This window comes from Cynocephalus volans, chromosome 16 (genome assembly GCF_027409185.1).
Source record: "Cynocephalus volans isolate mCynVol1 chromosome 16, mCynVol1.pri, whole genome shotgun sequence".
NCBI lineage: Eukaryota > Metazoa > Chordata > Mammalia > Dermoptera > Cynocephalidae > Cynocephalus > Cynocephalus volans.
In genome coordinates this window covers 39,625,860-39,646,951 of record NC_084475.1, presented here as the reverse complement: position 1 = coordinate 39,646,951, position 21,092 = coordinate 39,625,860, and the positions used below count along the sequence as shown (strand labels likewise).

Here is a 21,092-nt window from a genome sequence, read left to right as displayed (position 1 = left end):
CTTGTCTTGTCTATAGATAAAAATCTAAACTTTTTTGAAGGTTTTTTAATATTCTTTAATAGTCACGATGCATAGTCAGAAGAGCAATGAGGAATTCTGATCCTTCTGATCCAAGAAGCTCCAACTATAGGAGCTAAGGAGAAGAAGCTACAAAAAACTCAGGAGGCTCAGAAAAGTGACAAGCAGGAGCCCATAAAGACACCTCTGACAGGCAAAGTAAAAGGAGCTCAGCAGAGGGGAAATACCACCGAACTGGTCTCTCCCCATGAAGAGCCCATGCTACGAATGAGAGCATCTGGCAAATCAATGGAGGAGGTTTCTTTCCTGTCTTTGGGGCTATCAGAGTCCAATTCCATTTGCCAGAACCCTTGCTCTCCCTCTAATTCTCCTCACCATGCTCTAATCATCCCTTTCCTTTATTCTTTTATGTAGAGGATTCATAAAGCAAATGTACTTCACAGGGCCTGGTTTTCCAAAGCCTTGCAGTTTCAAATATTGACCTTGCAAAGGACAGGAAATTTTCCCCAGGCTATTGAGTCTCTGTTGTAAGATAAAGAATTGTAACACAGCAAGGTTGCTGGCTCAAAGGACAGACTAGTTACTGATTGATATGTAAAGTTACTGGGAAGATACTGGAGGGAGAAAGAATGTTTGCTAGATCAAGCTTTTATTGGTAGATCACTTAATTGCCTAACAGAATGTCATCTGACTTGTTTTTACTGAATGTTACCAGCTTCTATTGTTAAACTTGTTAAACTGTACTTAGCAAAACCCCACCTATGTCTCTTCCTGTAACTTGCTGGTCTGGAGAATAAATGCAGGAAGAGAACCCCAATTCATGGTTAATTTCCCAAATGGAAGGAATGCCTCACACTTGAGGGTTCTGGGATATTAACCCCTTTCTGGGGCATCTCACTGCTCAGAAGAGATGGGCTTTGTGTAATCTTTGTCAGCTCTATCACCCAGGGGAAAAGGAGTGGCAAATCCGTGGGAAGCAAAGCAACACTTTTATCTCCCCTGACAGTCTATTGTTAAATTCTACCTTTTAGCTGTCTAAAATATGGGAGGATAATTCTGCTCCCTTCAAAATTCTGGGCAACTGGTACCTCCATTCTGCAATCTCTTTCATCTACCTAAGTATTACTATTAAAATCACCTTTTCAACTTAGAGCCCTGCTTCTCAAATACTGATAAAAGCAGCACACATTTCACCATGTGCCATGCCATATGTTCCACACTTGACAAACAAGAATTCACACTTTCTGTCTTCATGACAGCCTCATAGGAGTGGAACTATTATTATCCTCAGTGTGCATAGGCACAGAGCAATCAATTATCCTGCCCAACTCATATTTTAGGAAATAACAAAGCCAGGATTCAAACCCAGGCAGTCAACCATACACACTACCTCGCAAATTAGTCCATCCTCTTTTCCTGGGCATCAAGGAAATAAAAATACAACAGCTTAATGTTTTCAAAGAGGTCTTTCCCAATCTATGTTATCTACTTCATATTTTCATAGACATTATATCATAATACAATTAGAAGAATTTCCTTGGATTCTTTCCTTTTCCGCTCATTTCCAATTCCCAGCTCTGTCCCCGAGAACATCTCACTTTCCCTGTAACCTACTGATATTCTGCCTGAAAAGTGAGATTCCCTCGTTACTTAGAGATAGTGACCCTGAAAGCACAGGATAAAACTCCCTCTTAGGGAGTACAGCTGTAATGTGAAGAAAACCTAAGTATCAAGAAAAATGGGTTCTCACCCAACTACATCCCAACCATATTAACCAAGGGTAAACCATCTCACCTTCCTGGGACTCACTTTTTCACTTATTAAATTGGTTTGAGGTGGTGGAGTTTTAAGTAAACTCCTATGAGTCCCTGACTCCTAATGAATTTTCTTTCTTTTTTTTTTTTAAAGAAAAATCATGCTTTGGAAAGCACCAGTCACACTGAGAAGCTGAATAGTACTCCTTGCAGAAGCAGCACTGTCAGGGGCTGGTGGGGACTCAGCCATTGCAATACTTTCTAAGCCTACCTGGGCATAGGTGCCACTGCAGACCACTGCATTCCATTTGGTAACATTTACACAGTTTGGATGGCGGATCAAGTAGTTGTCAATTCTTCCCACGTAAGCATCCTTGTATCCTGTCACAGAGCCATCAATGTCGTGGAATATGGAGTTCTTATCACCATCCAGCTCACAATCTTCAAACCAGGGGCCAGGCTTTCCAAAAAAGACATTCAGAGAGACCTGACAGCAGTGAAAAACAAGGACATCACAAAATGAGGCTCCTGTCATATTAGTGTCCCCTGCAAAGATCCAACTGCATGTCCATTAAAACTGCTTTAAGGTTAAAGCAATTCTGAGTTACAGCTCATAGTTGCCAACTACGGCACCCAGTCAATCAGACTTTTCTACTTAATTAATGACATGCTTAGGGGAAAAAAATTCCCAAAACCTTGGGAAATGTTAAACTCCATCTTTGTTTTTATTCTTCCCCCTCCCCACTTAAAAACTACTACCTGTTCTCCAGAGAAAACTAATCTGTGGTAAGAGAAACCAGAACAGTTGTGGGAAGGGAGACTAGGCAGTTGTATATATTTTTTTTTAATTATAAACTGTACACATAAGATCTGTGCGTTTCCAAGTATGCAAATTATACCTCAATTAAATAAAAATCTATTATATGTTTATCTTCCAAATGAGTCAATCATTTTATTTCACTCTGAATGCTTCAATTACTTATTCATATAACTTCCTCCACCAAAAAATAAGTACGGTTCAAAACTGAAGCGCAATTTAAGTGCTGGCTTATTACAGCTGGGTTACTGTTGAACTCACTAGAATCTGCTGAAAAGTGTATGTTACTATCTCGCTCCTCAACACACACCAAGCCCAGCCCAATAATTTTCAGGCCAGGTAGAGCTAATATAAAGCCTGTATTGAACACATAATACAGGCTGCACAGCTGGCTGCAGGTAACATGTTTTATAGTTTTTAGCTGCTTCTCACTAGCGGTATATTACTGATGTTGTTCAAGCCACACAGATATACCATTAAAATGCTTTTATGCACTCATCATCCTGGGATTTTTTTTAAATCAACAGCACATCTAAATGACAAGCAACTCGATAGAAAACAGGGATGTTTGGGACAAGTGGTTCCAGGTTCTTAGTACCACGCTTTTTCTCTTTTCCCTGTGCCTCTGACGGTTAAATCTCAGAGAAGTTTACAGTGTATTTTCCACCTTTTTAAGTAGAACAAACTTTGCAAACTTCCCTTTATAAACTGTCCCCAAAGTATCACTACCATAGAAAACTCCAAGCTGGATGAACTGCTGGACTTGAACAATATGGCTTCGCTTATGCTGTTATAACTTGAGGACTCCTACAACAAATGTAATATCTAACAAAATGTTTTTCAGTATGACCACATTAGTGTTCACTAAATTCTGTGCATGGAGGACTATGGGGGGCTCCATGTAGGGGGTAAGTGAACAGCCAACCACCAGCAGGACAGGTGACCCAAGACCCACCCTATTTATTTACGTGAGAAACCTCCATCTCTTAGCCTAGCCCAACACTGCCCCTGTAGTCACGTGGCCTGAAGAAAACCAGCCAAACAAGCTAATGTCCCAGTTTGCACCTGTGCCTCTGTTCCATGCCTTGGCTGCTCTAGAAAACCAAATATAGAATTTGGCAAATCTATCTCAAGTTCTGTTTTAAATGGGGCACCTACAAAGTTCATGTGTGGACATGAATGAGGGAACTATGAGCTATTCGCCTGTTGCAGCTGCCTGTGGGAGCAGGGAGCTAGGTGGTCTGAGTCTCAGTCTCTCTTATGCTGCTGCCATCATGGAACTGGCAAGCTGGGGAAAGCCTGCGGGTATGGAATCAGATTGTCCTGTGTATTATGGGTAGAGTGGATACTGGTGAAACTGCTAAGAAAACTCTGGGGGCTTCTTCATCATAAACCACAATTTCTAAAAATTCTCTGCAATCTTCATAAAAGCCTTCTAACAGTTTTTATCAGAAATAACCCAATTTGCATCATACTGCCCCAGTATTCCTCTTTGCTCCCAATTTTTCATCCTCTAGTTCCCAGAAGAACAGTCCCCAGATGAGTTAGTGGAGATGGGCTACTCTGCCAGCTCATTACACTGACTGAATTTCCCAAAATCTATGCCCTCTTATTCCTGTGAAACACTACAAACTTTAAGTCATCTTCCCTTTCGAGACCTGAATTTAATGCTTAATTCTAATTTGACCTGAATGTCAAAAATACCCCAAATCATATGGGACTTCTGTTCTCACCTTGAACTCGATGGGACAGAGTACATGGAATTAGGGGTTGCTTTTGTAGATAATTTCTCCTCCTAGTCATAAAGACTTGGTGCGAATCGTTTGTGTTTTTTGTCTTTGGGAATGTGCTGCCCCCTCCCTCTCCAAACATAGGCATTATGTAGGAACATACTTACATGTGGACCAAACTTCACAAGGGAAATGTTATTCCTGGGCGTTATCTGCCAGGAGTTCTTCATGAGGAAGCCAATCGCACTGCTGTACCTATCTGGAGTTGGCACGTATTTTTTGAAAGTGCTCCTGGTGAGATGAACGGGCCCGTCATAAATCTGAAAGCCTCTAATTGGGAATGTCCTGTTGAAATACAAGATTTTGTGTAATACACATGAGCCTGTCCCCTGAACGGCACTTCACTTATTTGTTTTATAAATACTGCTGGATATCCCAGATGCCCTGAGCAAAATTCTAGGAAACAGTAGTGGCAACCAAGATAAGATCCCAGATTGAATGAAGCATAAACTGTCATGAGAAAGACAAACAGAAAAACAAAAGAAAATTTCAGATAAGTACTATGGAAACAAGACCTAGTAATACAATGGACAGGGGTGGTGAGAGAGACATTATTTTGGATAGAATGGAAGCCTCTCTGACTGGCTTCCTTGAGTCAAATCAGTTAAGATCTTTTTTTTTTGGTAACTCTAGTGTTATATATAACTTTAGTGTTAGTTCCAAAATTTCTGGGCCGAGCCCATGGCGCACTCAGGAGAGTGCCGCGCTGGGAGCGCAGCGACGCTCCCGCCGCGGGTTCAGATCCTATATAGGAATGACCGGTGCACTCACTGGCTGAGTGCCAGTCACAAAAAAAAAAAAGAAAGACAAAATTTCTAGCCATGAGGACAAAAGACAAATCTGTGCTTAAGCAGAGAGAACCTCCTCTCAAGCCACTAAATGATAGGAAAAAGGTGAAAGAAATGATATACTTTAAAGTATAAAAGCCTAAATTCTGAAGGCTTACTATGTCAAAAGCATTAGCTAGATTGAGAATTTCATTTTATTCATTATCACCCTTTCTGTTTCAAACACAAACCATAATTAATGTACAAAACGTACAATATTCTGAATTCTTCAGGTTTCTCTCCTATTACGTTTTTAATGGCATTGCAGAGGATAGTTATAGCAACAAATTAGTTTACAACTTTGCAGTGTTTTATAACGAAAGCATATACACTAGCAAGAAAACCAAATACCCCAATTAAAAATCTATGCATCACGATGTATTTGTAATCATATATCTCAAAACGTTTCTCCTCCATAGAAAAGGCTGTAAAGATAAGTAAAATAAAAACTGAGCCTATTAATCAATGAGAAATTTTTATTTGGGAAAATCTTCCTTGGCAAAGAAGCAACAAGCATTTTGAGATAAAACTGGAGGTCAATATAAAACAAGAATGAAATTGACTTGGCCACCACCATACTGCAACCCATACCACCAACAAATACAGCTTTTTAAAAAACAAACAAACAAAAGTCTACACACTAGGAGAGGCAGCTACAGCCTAATGGTGAAGAGCACAGCCAAGCTAACTAGGTTTGAATCCCACCTCCACTACCTTTAGTAAGTTACTCCTTTGTAAAACAGGATGGTGACAGGACCTACCTCACTTGGCTTTGTGAGGAATAAGCAAATACAAAGTCATCTAGATAGGCCTGTTGCATCACAAGCACTTGAGAACTGTGAGCTATTACAAATCCATGAGGTTCTTTTCTCACTGGCTTCCACGATCTGACTAACAGGAGTTCTGCTTGAAGGGCAGCATTAAGGGCACGCAGTACTCCACGCTGACAAGCACGGGGGAGTGGAGGTGAGCACGGAGAACCCTTCCCCAGAAACTAGTAAAGCTCTTCTGCAACCCTCACTCCGCACCCCTCACCCCGAGCTAATTCTGTTTGCCCCCTTCCCCTGCCTTGTCCTAGCCGATGTCCACAGACGGCGCTGTTGTTAAGGGACTTCATTCTTGATGAATTATATGACATAGGCTCAGATGCGAGGCTGTGAAACACTATGTAGTTCTTCTCTACCTGGTTTTCTCACAAGCAAAATAAAGACAATTCCAAACTGTGTCTAAGAACTGAGTTATGGATTAGTTAATAGCTCCCTGAAAGCTCTGAAGAATCTTCCTAGCGCTAAGTACTATTTTAATGAATCTGTGATAATGATGACAGAAAACACGCCAAAAGCCTGCCCCGTCCCCTCCAACATCTAGAACACTGGTAATTATACAGCCGTGGTTAGGCATCAATCAACTCTCATTTTCTAGGACTCTTTTCAGTAGGTAATTTCCTTTTTCCAGTAGCTATTTCTGAAACCAACATCACAAATTGAGGGAAAACTGACCTAATGTCATAGTTTATGGCTTGGCAACTTCCTGTGGCTTAAGAAAAAAGAAAAAAAAAAAATCACCAGCTTATATAAGGTCTTATATAAGGATTAAAAACAAGATCAGTTGCTCTGTTATAAAACTGAGAATGAAATCTCTGAAATGTTTTTTATTTATTGTTGTGTATGGTCATCCTGTAATAAGATAGGAAAAGGGTCACAGTCAGGTAGGAACCAATCAGTCCGGGATTATTACAGAAACTTCCTTGAGGTTTAGACTTTTCTTTATTGTTTAAATTTCACACTCTACTGTTTAAGCAACACTTACCTGTTCCTAGGTAACGTCCGAGGCTTCTGGTCTATTCCTCCAGTGCCTACATACTTGTTCTGACCACCGTGAAAGCCGTAATTCCTGCTCTCCCCAACAAAGAGAGATTCGGATACCTCTTGGCTAGAACCTTCATCACTTGGGAAACTTCCATCACTGTTAACATGAGAAAAATCATTAGCTACACTTCCCTAGGAGATTTAAATTTACTCTCCAATGAAAGTAAGCTACAACTTAAAAAGCTAAAAATTTTAAAAGCAGCCAATAGTTTTTTTCTAATACATATCAACAAGTCCTTAGAAATTGCTTTTAAACTGCAGAAATACCTCTTCTAGTGAATTATGTCCCCCCAAAACTCCCTGAAACTTGAATTGTGTCCCCCAATTTTTATGTATTAGAAACAGCCCCCACTGTGACTGTTAAAAGGGTGGGAAATCCTATTACGGTAACTGAAACGTGGGGCCTTGAAAAGGTGATTGGATTGTAAAACATGCTGTAGTAAATGGATTAATAATGATGGTCAGCAGCGTGGTTTGGTGGGCTTTCAAAAGAGAGTGCGTGAGGCGGTTAGTGCTCTCTCTGCTCCACCATTTTTGCAGTGTGATACCCTGCCATCACCACCAAGGCCTTCACCAGCTGTGTTCCCTGGACTGTAAGCAATAAATCTCATTTTCTTTATAAATCTCTTCACAAAGCACCCAGTTTCAGGTTATTTTGTTATAAGCACCAGAAATAGACTAATATACTTCTTCTAAATTAACAAAAGGTTTACAAATTATAAGAGGGTACTTCAAAAAGTTCCAGGAAAATGGAATTAAAAGATAACATGAATCCTTCCATGAACTTTCTGAAGTACCCTCATATAAACAAATAAAATTTAATTTAGCACTAACAACTGACTAGTCTCAAGCAACAACATCGCAAATGAGGAACAAACTTGCCCTGAATACTATTAAATGACAAGCATGTTTAACGTGCCAATTAGATCGACTAATATCTGGAGAAAAATACATAACACAAAAACTTTAGTTCTTAAAGACTGTTGCCAAATTAGAACAGCTACTAAGAAAAAAATATTGATTTTTAATATTCTCCTTACTTTTACTCCCTTTCTCTTTTTCCCCTACTTTTTAAGAACTTTAGTCTAAATCACAAGCATTTTCTTCTAAGTAGAAATTATTATAGGCCTAATCCATTTCTTCTGTGCAATTCCAGCTATATTAACTTACTACTTTGGTATGAATTCAATTAATCAATAAGAAGGTATTTTTGGCCCTCTAGTGGCATTAGGAAGAGGATGCTAATTTTTTTTTTAATGGTAATAAATGATAAAACATCACTGTGCATTATTCAAAAAGAAAAAAGAAAAAAATATATCAAGGGTTACTTTATCTTACAGCTTTAAAATAATCAAAGTATTTTTAAGCAATTACAAACCTGGCAAAGGTCAATCCTATTCCATTATCTGCAAATCTGTAAGAGAAAAGAGAAGGAATTTTAATTCACCACAGAATATAAGAAGAGGTATTTCTCTCAATACTTAATTATCACGAAATCCAGGAAATCCCAATGTTTACTCTCTCAAAGACCACACAAAAATTTCACTTCACAATAACTGAGAGCACAGAATCTGCAGTGAAGGTACCTGGTTCAAATCCTGGCTTTGCCAATTATTAGCTGTTAAACCATGGACAAGATACTCAACCTCTCTCTCCCTATGTTTTCTCATTTATAAGTTAAAATAATAATATAACCTTCCTCATAGAATATTTGAGGGCATCAAACATACTAAATAATTTCAAGGATTTGAAATAGTGCCTAGCATAGAGTAAGCAGAATATAATTGTTAGCTGTAATGATTTTTATCGTTTAAAAAAAAATAGATCATGGTATTCTCTTCAAAACTTTTCAACATGACATGTAAGCCAGTTCTACAGATTCAATTACAATCACCTTTTTGGATGATAAAACTAAAAGATGACAGTAAAATGCCAAGAAGCTAATGTCAGTGCCAAAAAAAAAACATTTTTCTAGATTGTTGAATGCCAAATCTTAGCTCAACATGTATCAGATCTCTCCTAAAATTATACAAATGGAAAAAAAAAAAGTGAGATGCTTACTGCCTAAAGTCATTTTAAGACATAAGTCAACAGACTTAATACGGTGGAATTATACAGCTTTTGTTTTGAATGGCAGTGGAAGAGCATTAAAAAAACTTTAAGAGTTTCCAAGAGGAAGGAAAAAAATCCAGGTAGTTTCAAAAATCTTTATTTAGCTCTCTGACATAGACCATGCTTGTTATATAAAGTTAAATTCCCAGTTTCTGCTCAATCTCATCAAAAAACTCTCATGTCACCAGACAGGTTCAGTTCCAATAAAAGCACCAGAATGAGACGATTCCAAACATTTGCAGTCTGTTAACTCTAGCATAGTTCCTCAGAGCTTGTCCTGTCTATTAATAATAATAATAATATTCCAGGAAACACCACCACACTTTTATTCTACTGGCTGTCTTTTTTTAAAAAAATCCTTAACAATAAATACATTATTGTCATCAGGTAATAACTTTGTAGAGAATACCCACGCTGAATTCTGAACGATAATGTCTCCTCCTCTGACCCAAGCTCCATGATCATTATTTTTAAAAGCAATGAGCCTGTCAATCAGAGCAGCGACACGTGGGTTTTCAGGATCTGCATCCTGATGAGGCCGAAATCTGGAGGTTAAAAATAAACAAAAAAAAAAAAAACCAACTTTTTAAAAAAAGAAATAAAAATGCAATAGAAATCAGCTATTTATAATCATAACCTTAAATGTCAAGGAGAACTTAAATTTGATCAAACCAAAAACTCTTAAGACACAGCTTAATTATTCATATTTCAAATATTTTTTTAAAAATTACATTTATTTACACAAGACTCCAGAGAACTGTTTTCATATCTTGTTATTTTTTTTTAAATCAACATATAGAATGGACATTGCAGAACATTATAAGCATGAAAATAATTTTCAAGAAAAACTGAGCTCAAGAAATCTGGCATGTCCTCACAAAGTTTTAAGCTATATGTTACTAATAAAAACTTATTGAACAAATTAATCATATATTTCAGCATATATACATGAACTAGAGTATTATTTGAGTTGTGCACTGCTTAAATATTTTGGATATGGAGATAAAACTAGGATTAATATCTTGAAAATGTCTAAATTTAAAACAGACTGTATTCAATTGACTTATTTATTATAAGACTGAATTTTGCCTTTTCCTTCTCCTCCCTCTAACACCCTTACAAGAAACTTAATGGAAACATCAAAGAAACTGGTGTAAAAAACTACTAGAGGCTGGCTCAGCTGGTCGGAGCGCAATGTTATAACACCAAGGTCAAGTGTTCAGATCGCCACACCGACTGGCCACCAAAAAACAAACAAAACAAAAACAAAAACTGTTCTTATTTTTTTAATCTTTTTATTTTATTTATTTTTATTTATTTATTTTTATTTTAACTTCTCAATATACATTGCAGTTGATTTTCATGTCCCTTTACCAGTTCCTCTTTCCCCCCTCTCTCTCCCCTCCCCAGCCCCAACACATCACATCTGTTCACTTGTCCTAAGTTCAAGGAATTGTTGTGATTGTTGTATCTAAAATGAAGACCATTTCTATATTAATCTTACAAAGCTAGGGGAAGAAAAAAAAAACTAGACAGCTTTTCAAAAACCAATTCAGCAGATTGAGATTTTCAATCAGACAGTAAGGAAATATCCTTTGCATGATGCTAGTATCAGAGTTGTTGGCACATGCATGTGCTCACTAAATGTGAACGATGGGCGAAACAGCTAGGCACAGAGAACAGCAAGTGCAAATGTCCTTAGGTGTGAGTTGCCGGCTAGAGAGTAAGAAGCAAGAGAGATAGGACAGAGAGGTGGGCAAGTGCAGGTAAGCATGTGGTTCCTCCTTGAAAATGCATTGGGAGGTAATGGAAGGTCAATAGAAGCACAGAACCAGGGAAGAGATGTAACCGAGTTTTTCTTTTTTTTTTTTTTTTTTAACAGATCGCGGGCTGCTATTTGGACAATGGACTATAGAGAATGGACTGTAAGAAGACCAGTCTGGAAGTTCTTTATGTGTTTCGGGCAGATGGTGGTGGTGTTGGCTGGGGCAATAGCAGTGAAGATAAAGAGTGTTATATTCCACCCTTAGATTATATGACCCAGATCCCCTCACTCTAACAAGCGCTGACCTAAGGAAAAAGTCTGACTCTAAGCCAACATCTACTCTTCTGGCATTGTAGTTACTGTCAAATAGCTTTGCAGTCGTTACGTAATATCAAGCAGATAGACGAGTTCTGGAAAGGAAACTACACAACATTCTAAAAGAAAGTCAAAAAACAAATGAAAAGTACTATAAAGCAATATCTGATTCTCTCATATAGCCATCTCACCTTTTCTGAACTTCCTATCCATATAAATCAGTCACTGACCACTTACTTTGATACCCTTTATTTTCATCTTTCCCACTTGGTGTGTAGAAAATATAGGTAATTTCCCCAATTTTTCATCATCATCATCTATGAGCTTTTAGCATGCTTCCCTACCCTCCCTTAATTGTCCTCAGCTTTAAATGTACTAGTTGGTTCTAATGCTCTTTCACTTTCAGATCAAATTCCCCAATTTCAAATCAAGAGCTTTCTTAAGTTCAAATTTCCCATCTTTGGATTCCTGTAATTTCACATCTTGAAGACACAAGGAAAAGCTCATCTGATTTACTGCTGAGTCAACTTCCTCTCTAATGAACAGAATGTATTCTGGTGTTTGATTCATAGGCTAGTTTATTACTCATTTATATTAGTTTTATCATTTTTAGTCATGTCTGGATTACATGAATACATATGGGCATATTCTATACATTAGTTTATACAAAATTAAATGCACACACAAGTGCCAAATGTCTTATTACTCTTCTTCTACAATCAGTTATTTGCTATAACAACTTCCAAATGGAGTCCAATTCCTTACCAATAAACTGGTAGGTTTTATAAACCACATTTATAAGCATTTATAAACTGCTAGGAGAAATAAAGGAGAGCAGGAAAGACTACTGTTTTTACAGTATCACATACACACATCTGGTAAAGAACTTCTTAAGCTATTATGGGTAAATTATTTTATTGTCAAGTCTAATAAAAATACCAATGGAGTCTTAAATATATTTACTCATCTATTCATATACACACACATACACAGGGAAAAGAGCCAATTGTGTGTATTTAAGGATTTTTCTGGCAACACTAACTTAGCAAAGTACACATTATTTATTCTACTTCTAATAATAAACTCTTTAAACTAAAAAGGCATCAGCCACCTTCTAACATAGATTTCTTCATTTTGTCAGCTAATATTCTCTTCTTTGTTCATAATTTGCTATCATCTATATACATTCCTTTTTCTTCTTAAGTTTATCACTTCTATTTTTACATTTCATATGCTGATCAGCTATTAGGTACTCAGGACCTTGTGTTTTACTTAATAAGGCCTACAGTTTCTGGGCTTCTCAAATGCTATCTGAGATCATTTGAGATTGCTTTAAAATATTTCAGGCTCAACTTGACCTTTTAGGAATCCTGATGAGTAATTTTACCAACTATACTTTTCCAGTTTTCTCCTGACCTCATGCCTTAGTAATGCATCACAAAGATCCTGCCTTGCACTTAACTTAGGCTCACCAACCAACAGTGTGGCTCCTACCGCATTCCATTATGAGCAATCAAGCTTGTAGTTTTTTTCTTGTCTATCAACAGAGCCTATCAAATCTTTCACCCTTTCAACTCCATAAAATGGTGAACCAACTTGAAGTATAGAAAAATAATATGCACATGGTTTCTACCGAATATGACTTTAAGTTGCTCTTTTCCAGAAAATTTTATTTCCATCTGAGACATTTTATTTATTTTGGCTCACGTACAACCCATAAGAGAACTTTGCTAAAATGCTGATCCATTTCCCAGCCATATTTTGTGGTCATAAAGGAGAGTAACAGGGGTTGGCTGGTTAGCTCAGTTGGTTCAAGTGTGGTGCTGATAACACCAAGGTCCAGGGTTCAATCCCTGTACTGACCAGCCGCCAAAAAAAAGAAAGAGAGAGAGAACAACAAAGTCTGGCTATGATGTGAATCTGAGGCTACCAACACCTGAACGAGAACCAGCCTGGTCATCAAATTTGGGACCTTTCCCTCTAAGATAGATTCAATGCAATGTTCCATTTTGACCACTAAGAATAAATTCTATATGCTTTCGTTTTCAGGAAATAGAATAAACCATCTTAGTTTAACTTGTTTTCAGTGAATCATACTCTATTTTACACCACATTTGGAACCTTTTTCATCAAATCTCTGTTCTTTTTCTTTCTCTTTCTGCAGTTCTTTCTAACATCAATTTGTAACTGTGAAAAAGGAGAAAAGCATCAACTTCTTTGTCATATCAGTAAGATAAAAGCTCAGCCATTTGACGGGAACAGCAGAATAAGTGTTTTTCTAAAACCCTTCTGCAAACTTCTAAAGTTTCATTTTAAGTGTGTTAATGGAGAAAAGAGCACAGTGTGCTTTACTCAGAAAGTTTGGCTTTGGAAAGGTATGACTTGAGTGTGATTTGAAAGAAACAGCTCTACCGTGCACTGTTATCCAAACAGAGGTATTCCCTTGGGTCAGCAGCACTAGAGTTGGTTGTTTTGACACCTTTGTCAATAAATAAGCCAGCCTGAAAAATATAAAAAATGGACTGGAATAAATACAAATCCCAAGTTACCTCTATATTTATGATTTATGAAAGTAAGTTTTAGCTTATCGCTTCTACCAAAAACAGAAGGGGGGAATGAACAGCAAAGCAAAGTCATTGTATAAAACAGCCACTTTCCTGGATATTTTTATAATTTCACACATTCAGTTATTCAACAAATACTTATTTGCATTTATCCTTCTAAGCATTATACATTAACAATAAAAATATGATCCTTGCTGTTACTGACACCAAAACCAGCAGGAAGACATACAATTAACTAAACAATTAAACCAAATATGAGAAGCATATGGAAGTAGATGGTGCTCTGGCAGCAAGGAAAGGCACTTAGATGAGACCTTCTTTGTGGGTGGGAGTGAGAAGATTCAGGAAATGTCTCCTAAAAGACGTGATCTGCTGAAACCTGAAGGATGAGGAGGAATTAACCAAGCAAAAGAATAAACAGGTCAGGGGCGCCAGGCAGAGGTTGAGCAGGAGGCCGCTGAAGAACCTAGGGAGAACTAGCCAAGGGAAGAGTTCATACAAAAGTCTGGAGATGAGAGAGAGCATGGAACATCTGAGGGAAAAAAGAGAAAACCATAGTAGGACTAACAAGAACGTATGGAGGGAGGAAAGTTAAGGAGGGATAAAGAGGTGCAAACACCAGATCACAGAGCTGATATGCTGTATGAGTCAAGAAAACCGGGATTTAATAAAGGCATCGCAACCAACTACATTTTAAGGGAAACAACTCTGAGTTACAAGATGGATAATGGATTGAAAGGGGCACCAGAGAGAGAGAGAGAAGAAATGTAGATGATTTCAGCAAGTAATTAAAATGATCTTGACTTGCAGCAGTAGTAACAAAGGAAATCAGAGTGAGAATTCTTTATTAGGTAAAATTGATTTGATTTAGCAATTGATAAAAGGTCTGGTTTTGAGGAAAAGAGAGTAATAAAAATTTATGTATTTCTCGTTTGGGCAAATTAGGTGACTAGTGGCTTTATTCACTGAAATAGACATATGAGTACGGGAACAGGTCTGGACCTAAAAATAAGGATTTTAGTTCTGGATATGTTCTATTTATGTGCCCATGAGACATTCAAATGGTATTCAGTAGGCAGTTAGATCAACATGACTAATCTGAACTAGATACAGATTCGAGTGGCAACACGATCAAAGCCACAGGGGTCGGATGTGTGCGTGTGCGTGTGCGTGTGTGTATTTAGGAGTGATCCAAAGATGACGGGTTTCTTTTTAAGGACTCCAAGGGTTAAATTTTCCTTTCACTATAATGTATTATCCCAGATAGCCATTCCCAGATTTAACAAATTAGGACCTGATCATCTACTCATATTATTTAGATTTAATAATCTTATTTAATAATAAAGATTGCTACATGTCATCATGATATATGATATTAAAAAATTAACTAGAATGAGGTGCTTTTTACACCACTTACAATTTTTAAAATTTGAGGATTTCTACTTTGAAATGCTACTTTCAATAATTATTAGCCTTAATCAACTATTCAGCTCACAAAAATCATAGTTCTGTGTAAAGGTTTTTCCTCTCTCAAGGCTTTATCAAGTGATTGTAAGCTCTTCAAATTATAAGACACTGGGCTGGCTGATTAGCTCAGCTGGTTAGAGCACTGCCTTGTAACAACAAGGTCAAGAGCTCATATCCCAGTACCAGCCTGCTGCCAAAAAAAAAAAAAAAATTATAGCACACTTAGATTTTTAAAGGATCCTCTGAGCATCATAAATGGCAAGTATTAATGAAACTTTGATGCAGGTCACATCAGGGTAAAAGATCTGGGTATTACATGTACAGTGAAAATATTAAAGTGTCCTGTGAGCACAAAATGAACCAAGTATATTATCACCAGGGACATAGGGGATGAGTGCCAAATATCATGGATATTGGAACACCTAAATGGCCTTTAGGTTTCTTGATCTGTATCACTTTAAATTAGGTCAAATATTCTCAAACAATATTTCATTATTTGTATAATTAATACTAAATGCCCAATAGGACACTCTACCAGTCACTGTGAATGAAGAGAGGAGAGGAGGTATGCTTATAAACCCCCAGAAGCATATTATCTAACGCGTGCACCCTAGAAACATGCAATATTAAAAGTCTGGAAAGAATGTGAGAGAGAGGGAGGTAGGGAAGGAATGAGAGAGAAGATGTGGACATAGATCAATTACTATTCAGATTACACGTACATGGGTGTTCTGCACACCTATGCGTGTATAAATGGAATGCTGTACATAACTCATATAATCTGAAAGTGAAAGGGCTGAGTGTCTGCTTTTTTAAATCACAAATTACTTTCTCTGATGACAATTTCTACCAAAATCTGACATTTCTCCAAAATCTAACATTGTAATCCACTATGGTTTGAATGTGTGCCCCAGAAAGTGTGTGTTGGAAACTTAATCCCCAATGCAACAGTGTTGGGAGGTGGGGCCTAATAGAAGGTGTTTGGGTCATGCAGGCTCCAGTCTCATGAATGGATTAATGCCAATTACAAAAGGGCTTGAGGCTGCAAGTTCTACCTCTTACTCTTTCTCACTCTCCTTTTGCCCTTCCTCCATGGGACAACACAGCATGAAGGCCCTCAACAGATGCTGGCCCCTCAATCTTGAACTTCCCAGCCTCCAGAATGGAGAGCCAAATAAATTTGTTCATTATAAGTTACCCAGTCTGTGGTATTCTGTTATAGCAGCACAAAATGGACTAATACATAATCGCAGTAGTCCAGCCTTTACCCTGTAAGTCATATGTAGTAATCGGTAAACCTTAGGGACCTACCTTAAAACTTGAATGGACCCTGTTGTTATAAAATATACCCAATGGAGTGAGTTCTGGTTTTGCTAAAAACTGCAATCCACTGGATTCCCCAGTAGGTTCCTTGTGGAATAAATACCATATTCCAGCATCCTACAATTGAAAGGGCAAGATCATTAAAAGCCTTATTTAATAAAGCTGGTCTATAATACATCCTCACAAACTAACAGCTTTACAAGCAAGTTTAATCTTTATAACACTAAATTTCATTGTTTCAGGTTCAGAGTTGACTATAAAAAGTTGTGCATACATCTATCACCCTCAAGGCAGTTTTTTAAAAATATCATGCATTTTTTAAAGTGAATTTAATTTTGCTTGCAGGGTTAGACAAAAGATAAAAACAACTGGCTGATACCAAAATTTACTTTTAAAACAACTTTCCCACCACTATCTACTTAAGTTATGCATAACTAGAACCAAATAAGTTTTCCGTGTGACCAGGACAGCACAGCCTTTAAGCAACATGGTTTTTTCTGTTTACCTCCAAATCTGATCAATAGATGAGTCATGCCTATTAAACAACTGTCTGCTGACATGCAGAGTTCACTGACTTCTTTCAAACAACTCGAATGCCCTTCCTGTCCTGAGGCAAGTTTTGCCAAAGAAAAAAAACCACCACATGTATGAATCAGGATGCTGTCTCAGTCTGAACTCTGTCTGTTCAATTTCAGTATTACTCACCATAACAGAAGCAGAACAGTTTAAAAATTTTTGACATTCAAAAGGAGACATGAAAATGAAAATAAATGTTCTTAATTCCTGTGACCTTTTTTTAAATTTTATAATTGAATTAGAAATCAGCCCAATGTGACGGACAACTTCACGTTCTGGAACTTTGATTAAACATCTTGTTAAAACCTTAAATTAGTGTAAAAAGATGATATTAATCCAAATTCAGCACACATTTATTTGGTGCCCTGTATGTACAGGTGTACAATAGACTATTCTTAAACAACATAACATATGTAATAAGTACTATATTAGTAGTAACAAATAAAGTCCTTTGGGAGCATAGGGGAGAGGTGAATTATGGAAAGCATACATAGTACATATTAAAATGAATACAATATATAACATTTTTCCTGGTTGGAAGTTTACAAATGAGGGCTGGCCAGTTAGCTCAGTTGGTCAGAGCGTGATGTTATAACACCAAGGTCAAGGGTTCGGATCCCCATACCGGCCAGCATCCAAACAAACAACAAAAAAAGTTTACAAATGGGTCTTAACAAAACAAACTACTCTGAAAAACGTTTGCCACCTCAATGTTTTTGGACACAAAACAGACAACTCAATGGAAGAAGATTGAAGGTTTGGTGAGAAGGCTGAATACCACATCCCTGTAAGCTGCGGGCAGAATGGTCCCTCCCAGGATGGGACTGAGTTTGGGGATGGGGCTGGGGGTAAGGGAAGAAGGTAGCATTTCCTGTTAAACAAACACTGTGGTGTCAAAACAGGTAAAGGGAGCTTTGTGAAAGGCGGTGGAAAGGTACAATGAAGAAACAGTTTGATTTACTAGGGTAGGAAAAATCCTGCCAACATTAGCCTTACATGAACAGTTTCTCTACAGAGAAGAGAAAGAAATACCTCACAGGATGAAAATGAAGAACACACATGAAATGCTTTCTTCTTTTCTCACATGAGCCCCAGTAAGGGTATCTGGCAACCTCACCTCGCATTTTCCATAGACTACATGCAATTTGCTTTAATCTTCAACCCCTGACTTCTGAAAAGAGCTGAAAGGAATCTTTGCTCTGGCTGTTGACTTGTAACATAGATCAGAAGATGATATTGGGTAAGGCTGCTTATCAATCTCTTGGTCATCTTTACTCAAAAACTCACTTTCCAATTAGAAATGCTCAGCACAAACCCCATTCAGGCCTCAAAATTATCTGATGGAAAATGAATGAATAAAAACTTGAAATGATCAAATGTCCTGGCCTCTCCCTGTCAAATAAGAATCTTCAACTGACAGGAACCTTCAGATTATGTTTTATGTTTTTAAGAAAAATTACAGATGTGAGTTCAATCATCACCCAGTGATGCTTGCATTCTTTTTATCTCAAAAAATATACCCCTTCAACTAATCTTTTCATTCATTCTAGGAAACAATGCTAGATATTTCTTTCCTTCTTAAAATTTTAAACAGCCATGATGTACAAATATGAATATTTCGGTATTGCTGCAAAGTTCATATTTCTATACTGTAGTTTTCAGCACTGTTACAATCTCAATGGTAGAATGTCTTAAAAGATTTATTTGCATTATAAATAAAATCATTAAATCAGACTGAATTATAAATGTAAATTTCTCCCAGCTTATTTGGGAGACATTTCTACCATCCAAAAATGTTTCACTTATTATCTTAAAAATTATTCTTGTGTGTGTGTGTGTGTGTGTGTGTGTGTGTGTTTTGAATTCAAGGCACATAGTTGAGTTCAGCTGTTTTTACTAAGGAGATGAAATCCCCAAGTGTATATAACACAAAGATGTGCCCCTTTACCAGGGTGACAACTGTCACAGTCTTCTACAGAATAATCCATTCCCATAAAAAAAAGTTAAAGCTTTCTTTGTTCATCAACACTAGAAACTGAAATGATCAGTTACTTGGCCACATGTGACTTAAATATGAGAAGCTAAAAAGATTGCACATAATGCGCTAAAAATACACTCTGGAGATGACATAACATAGAGATTAGCCCAGCTCCTTTCACCCCTTTGGCATCTGTCTCACTATACTCACAGATACTAAGCAGCACAAAGGATTTGGAAGAAACAAAAGAACAATCTCAACCATACCCGCTGTCTCTTAAACAAACAGTACAAGGAAATGTCATGCTTGGGTTAAATATTTTAGCACACGTGACATTACATCCATATAAACCAAGAAATTTATAAACATGAACAATATAAAACATCTGAAAACACTTTAATATTATTTACCTGTGAGCCTGCAGCTGCATTATTAATCAAATTATTGTTGGGATGAGCGATCCAGAAAGTTGAAACAGCCCTGCAAGGCATTTTTGAAGGTGATTTAAACATTCTTCATGAAAAATCCTGCCTACTAAAAACTTCCCCCAAAACATCTTTGCCAAAAGTCAAAGGCCTTGACTGTCACACATGAATTTTTTCTCTCCGCCAGTTACTCACATGCAGTCAGTGGCAGGCACAGGGACATAATTTCCAAACACTTTATCTCGAATGGTGGTACACATGGAGTTGTTCCTATCAGTGGGGAGGAGTGTGCCCGGCTTGGTGAGGAGTCCCAGATTGTGGAACAAAGTATTTCTCTGTTCAACACCATCTTCCAAAAAGAAACAATGACCTAGTGTATCAAACCCAATGGTGTCTTTTATCTGCAGAAATACAAGTGTATAATGTCATTAGTAACAAGATTGATTGTGAGTTAAGTGACAAGTGTTATCCAGCTGAGCAGCACATGCTCAGTACAAATACAAAAAGAGTTTTAATCTTAGCAGAATGGACGTCAAATGTCAGGTTTTATTGATCTCTAAACCGGACAATTTGGGGAGTTAAAAATGTAGGCTTCCTTCAGACAGAAAAATAGCAGAATTCTCAGTAAAAACAGGATAGAGTAAGGCATGTGGTCAAACAGCTTACTTATAAATAACTGAGAAGTCGTGAGGATTAACTGTTTCAGTAATGCTCATGGACATAATGTGAGGCTACTTACCAGCAAGCCATTGGTTCCATGCACAGTGATGCATCTCGAGAAGCTGTGATGAATAGACAGGCCATCCACAAATGTCGCATGTCTGTACCCTCCTTTATAATCCACGTCTCCACACAGGTGAAAATGAACAGGATACCGTCCCAGGTGCTGCTGACCCATGCGCCTCAATTCCACGTAAGAAAGATGGACTGAAGTAAAATTTTTCTTTATCTATGAGACAAGGTAACTGAAATCAATCTGATACTTTTCAGACCAGGAAAGTAGCAAAAAATATTGTTTTAATAAAGAGTATCTGAAGGAGAATACATATTAAAACCTTTATTTTCTTTTTTCTTTTTTGGCAACTGGCCAGTACAGGGATCTGAACCCCTTATGACCTTGGTATTATAACACTGCAGTTTTACCAACTTAACAGCCTTTTTTTTATTTTCACTCTCAATATTTTTAAACACTGGATTTTCAATAATACCAGGATTACTAAGAACAAAGGAATAACACTGATCAACATTTTGGAAATCAGTGTAATGGAAATGCTGCTAGAAACCACAGCCTGCTCAATGTACAAAAAGTGACTTTAAAACACATGTAGCCAAAAATGCAGCCCAGAAGTCCAATAGATTAATAGCAAAATACTGCCTACCATATAGTAAGTGCTTTATATTTTTACAGAATAAAAATCTGCATAAAAAAATATTTTTATAGAAACATACTTCGTATGTGCATACTACTGGTTTTACCCTTTATTAGTATCACC

The 21,092-nt window shown here is 37.3% G+C and overlaps 1 protein-coding gene across 3 annotated transcripts in view; it reads right to left on the bottom strand.

Moving 5' to 3' along the window:
• The window catches only part of CEMIP2 (cell migration inducing hyaluronidase 2), an 80,674-nt gene that overhangs the window by 24,128 nt on the left and 35,454 nt on the right, over positions 1-21,092 (bottom strand). For 2 of the 3 annotated variants that reach the window (XM_063080529.1, XM_063080531.1), the window contains exons 8-17: positions 20,339-20,548; positions 19,795-20,000; positions 19,585-19,654; positions 16,609-16,737; positions 13,679-13,767; positions 9,600-9,731; positions 8,453-8,488; positions 7,016-7,171; positions 4,487-4,664; positions 2,044-2,259 (exon numbers count right to left, since the gene is read on the bottom strand). In XM_063080529.1, the coding sequence (XP_062936599.1) occupies positions 2,044-2,259; positions 4,487-4,664; positions 7,016-7,171; positions 8,453-8,488; positions 9,600-9,731; positions 13,679-13,767; positions 16,609-16,737; positions 19,585-19,654; positions 19,795-20,000; positions 20,339-20,548 (1,422 nt within the window). The remainder of the gene's footprint in view (positions 1-2,043; positions 2,260-4,486; positions 4,665-7,015; positions 7,172-8,452; positions 8,489-9,599; positions 9,732-13,678; positions 13,768-16,608; positions 16,738-19,584; positions 19,655-19,794; positions 20,001-20,338; positions 20,549-21,092) is intronic. The other variant, XM_063080530.1, reaches the window with a different exon arrangement.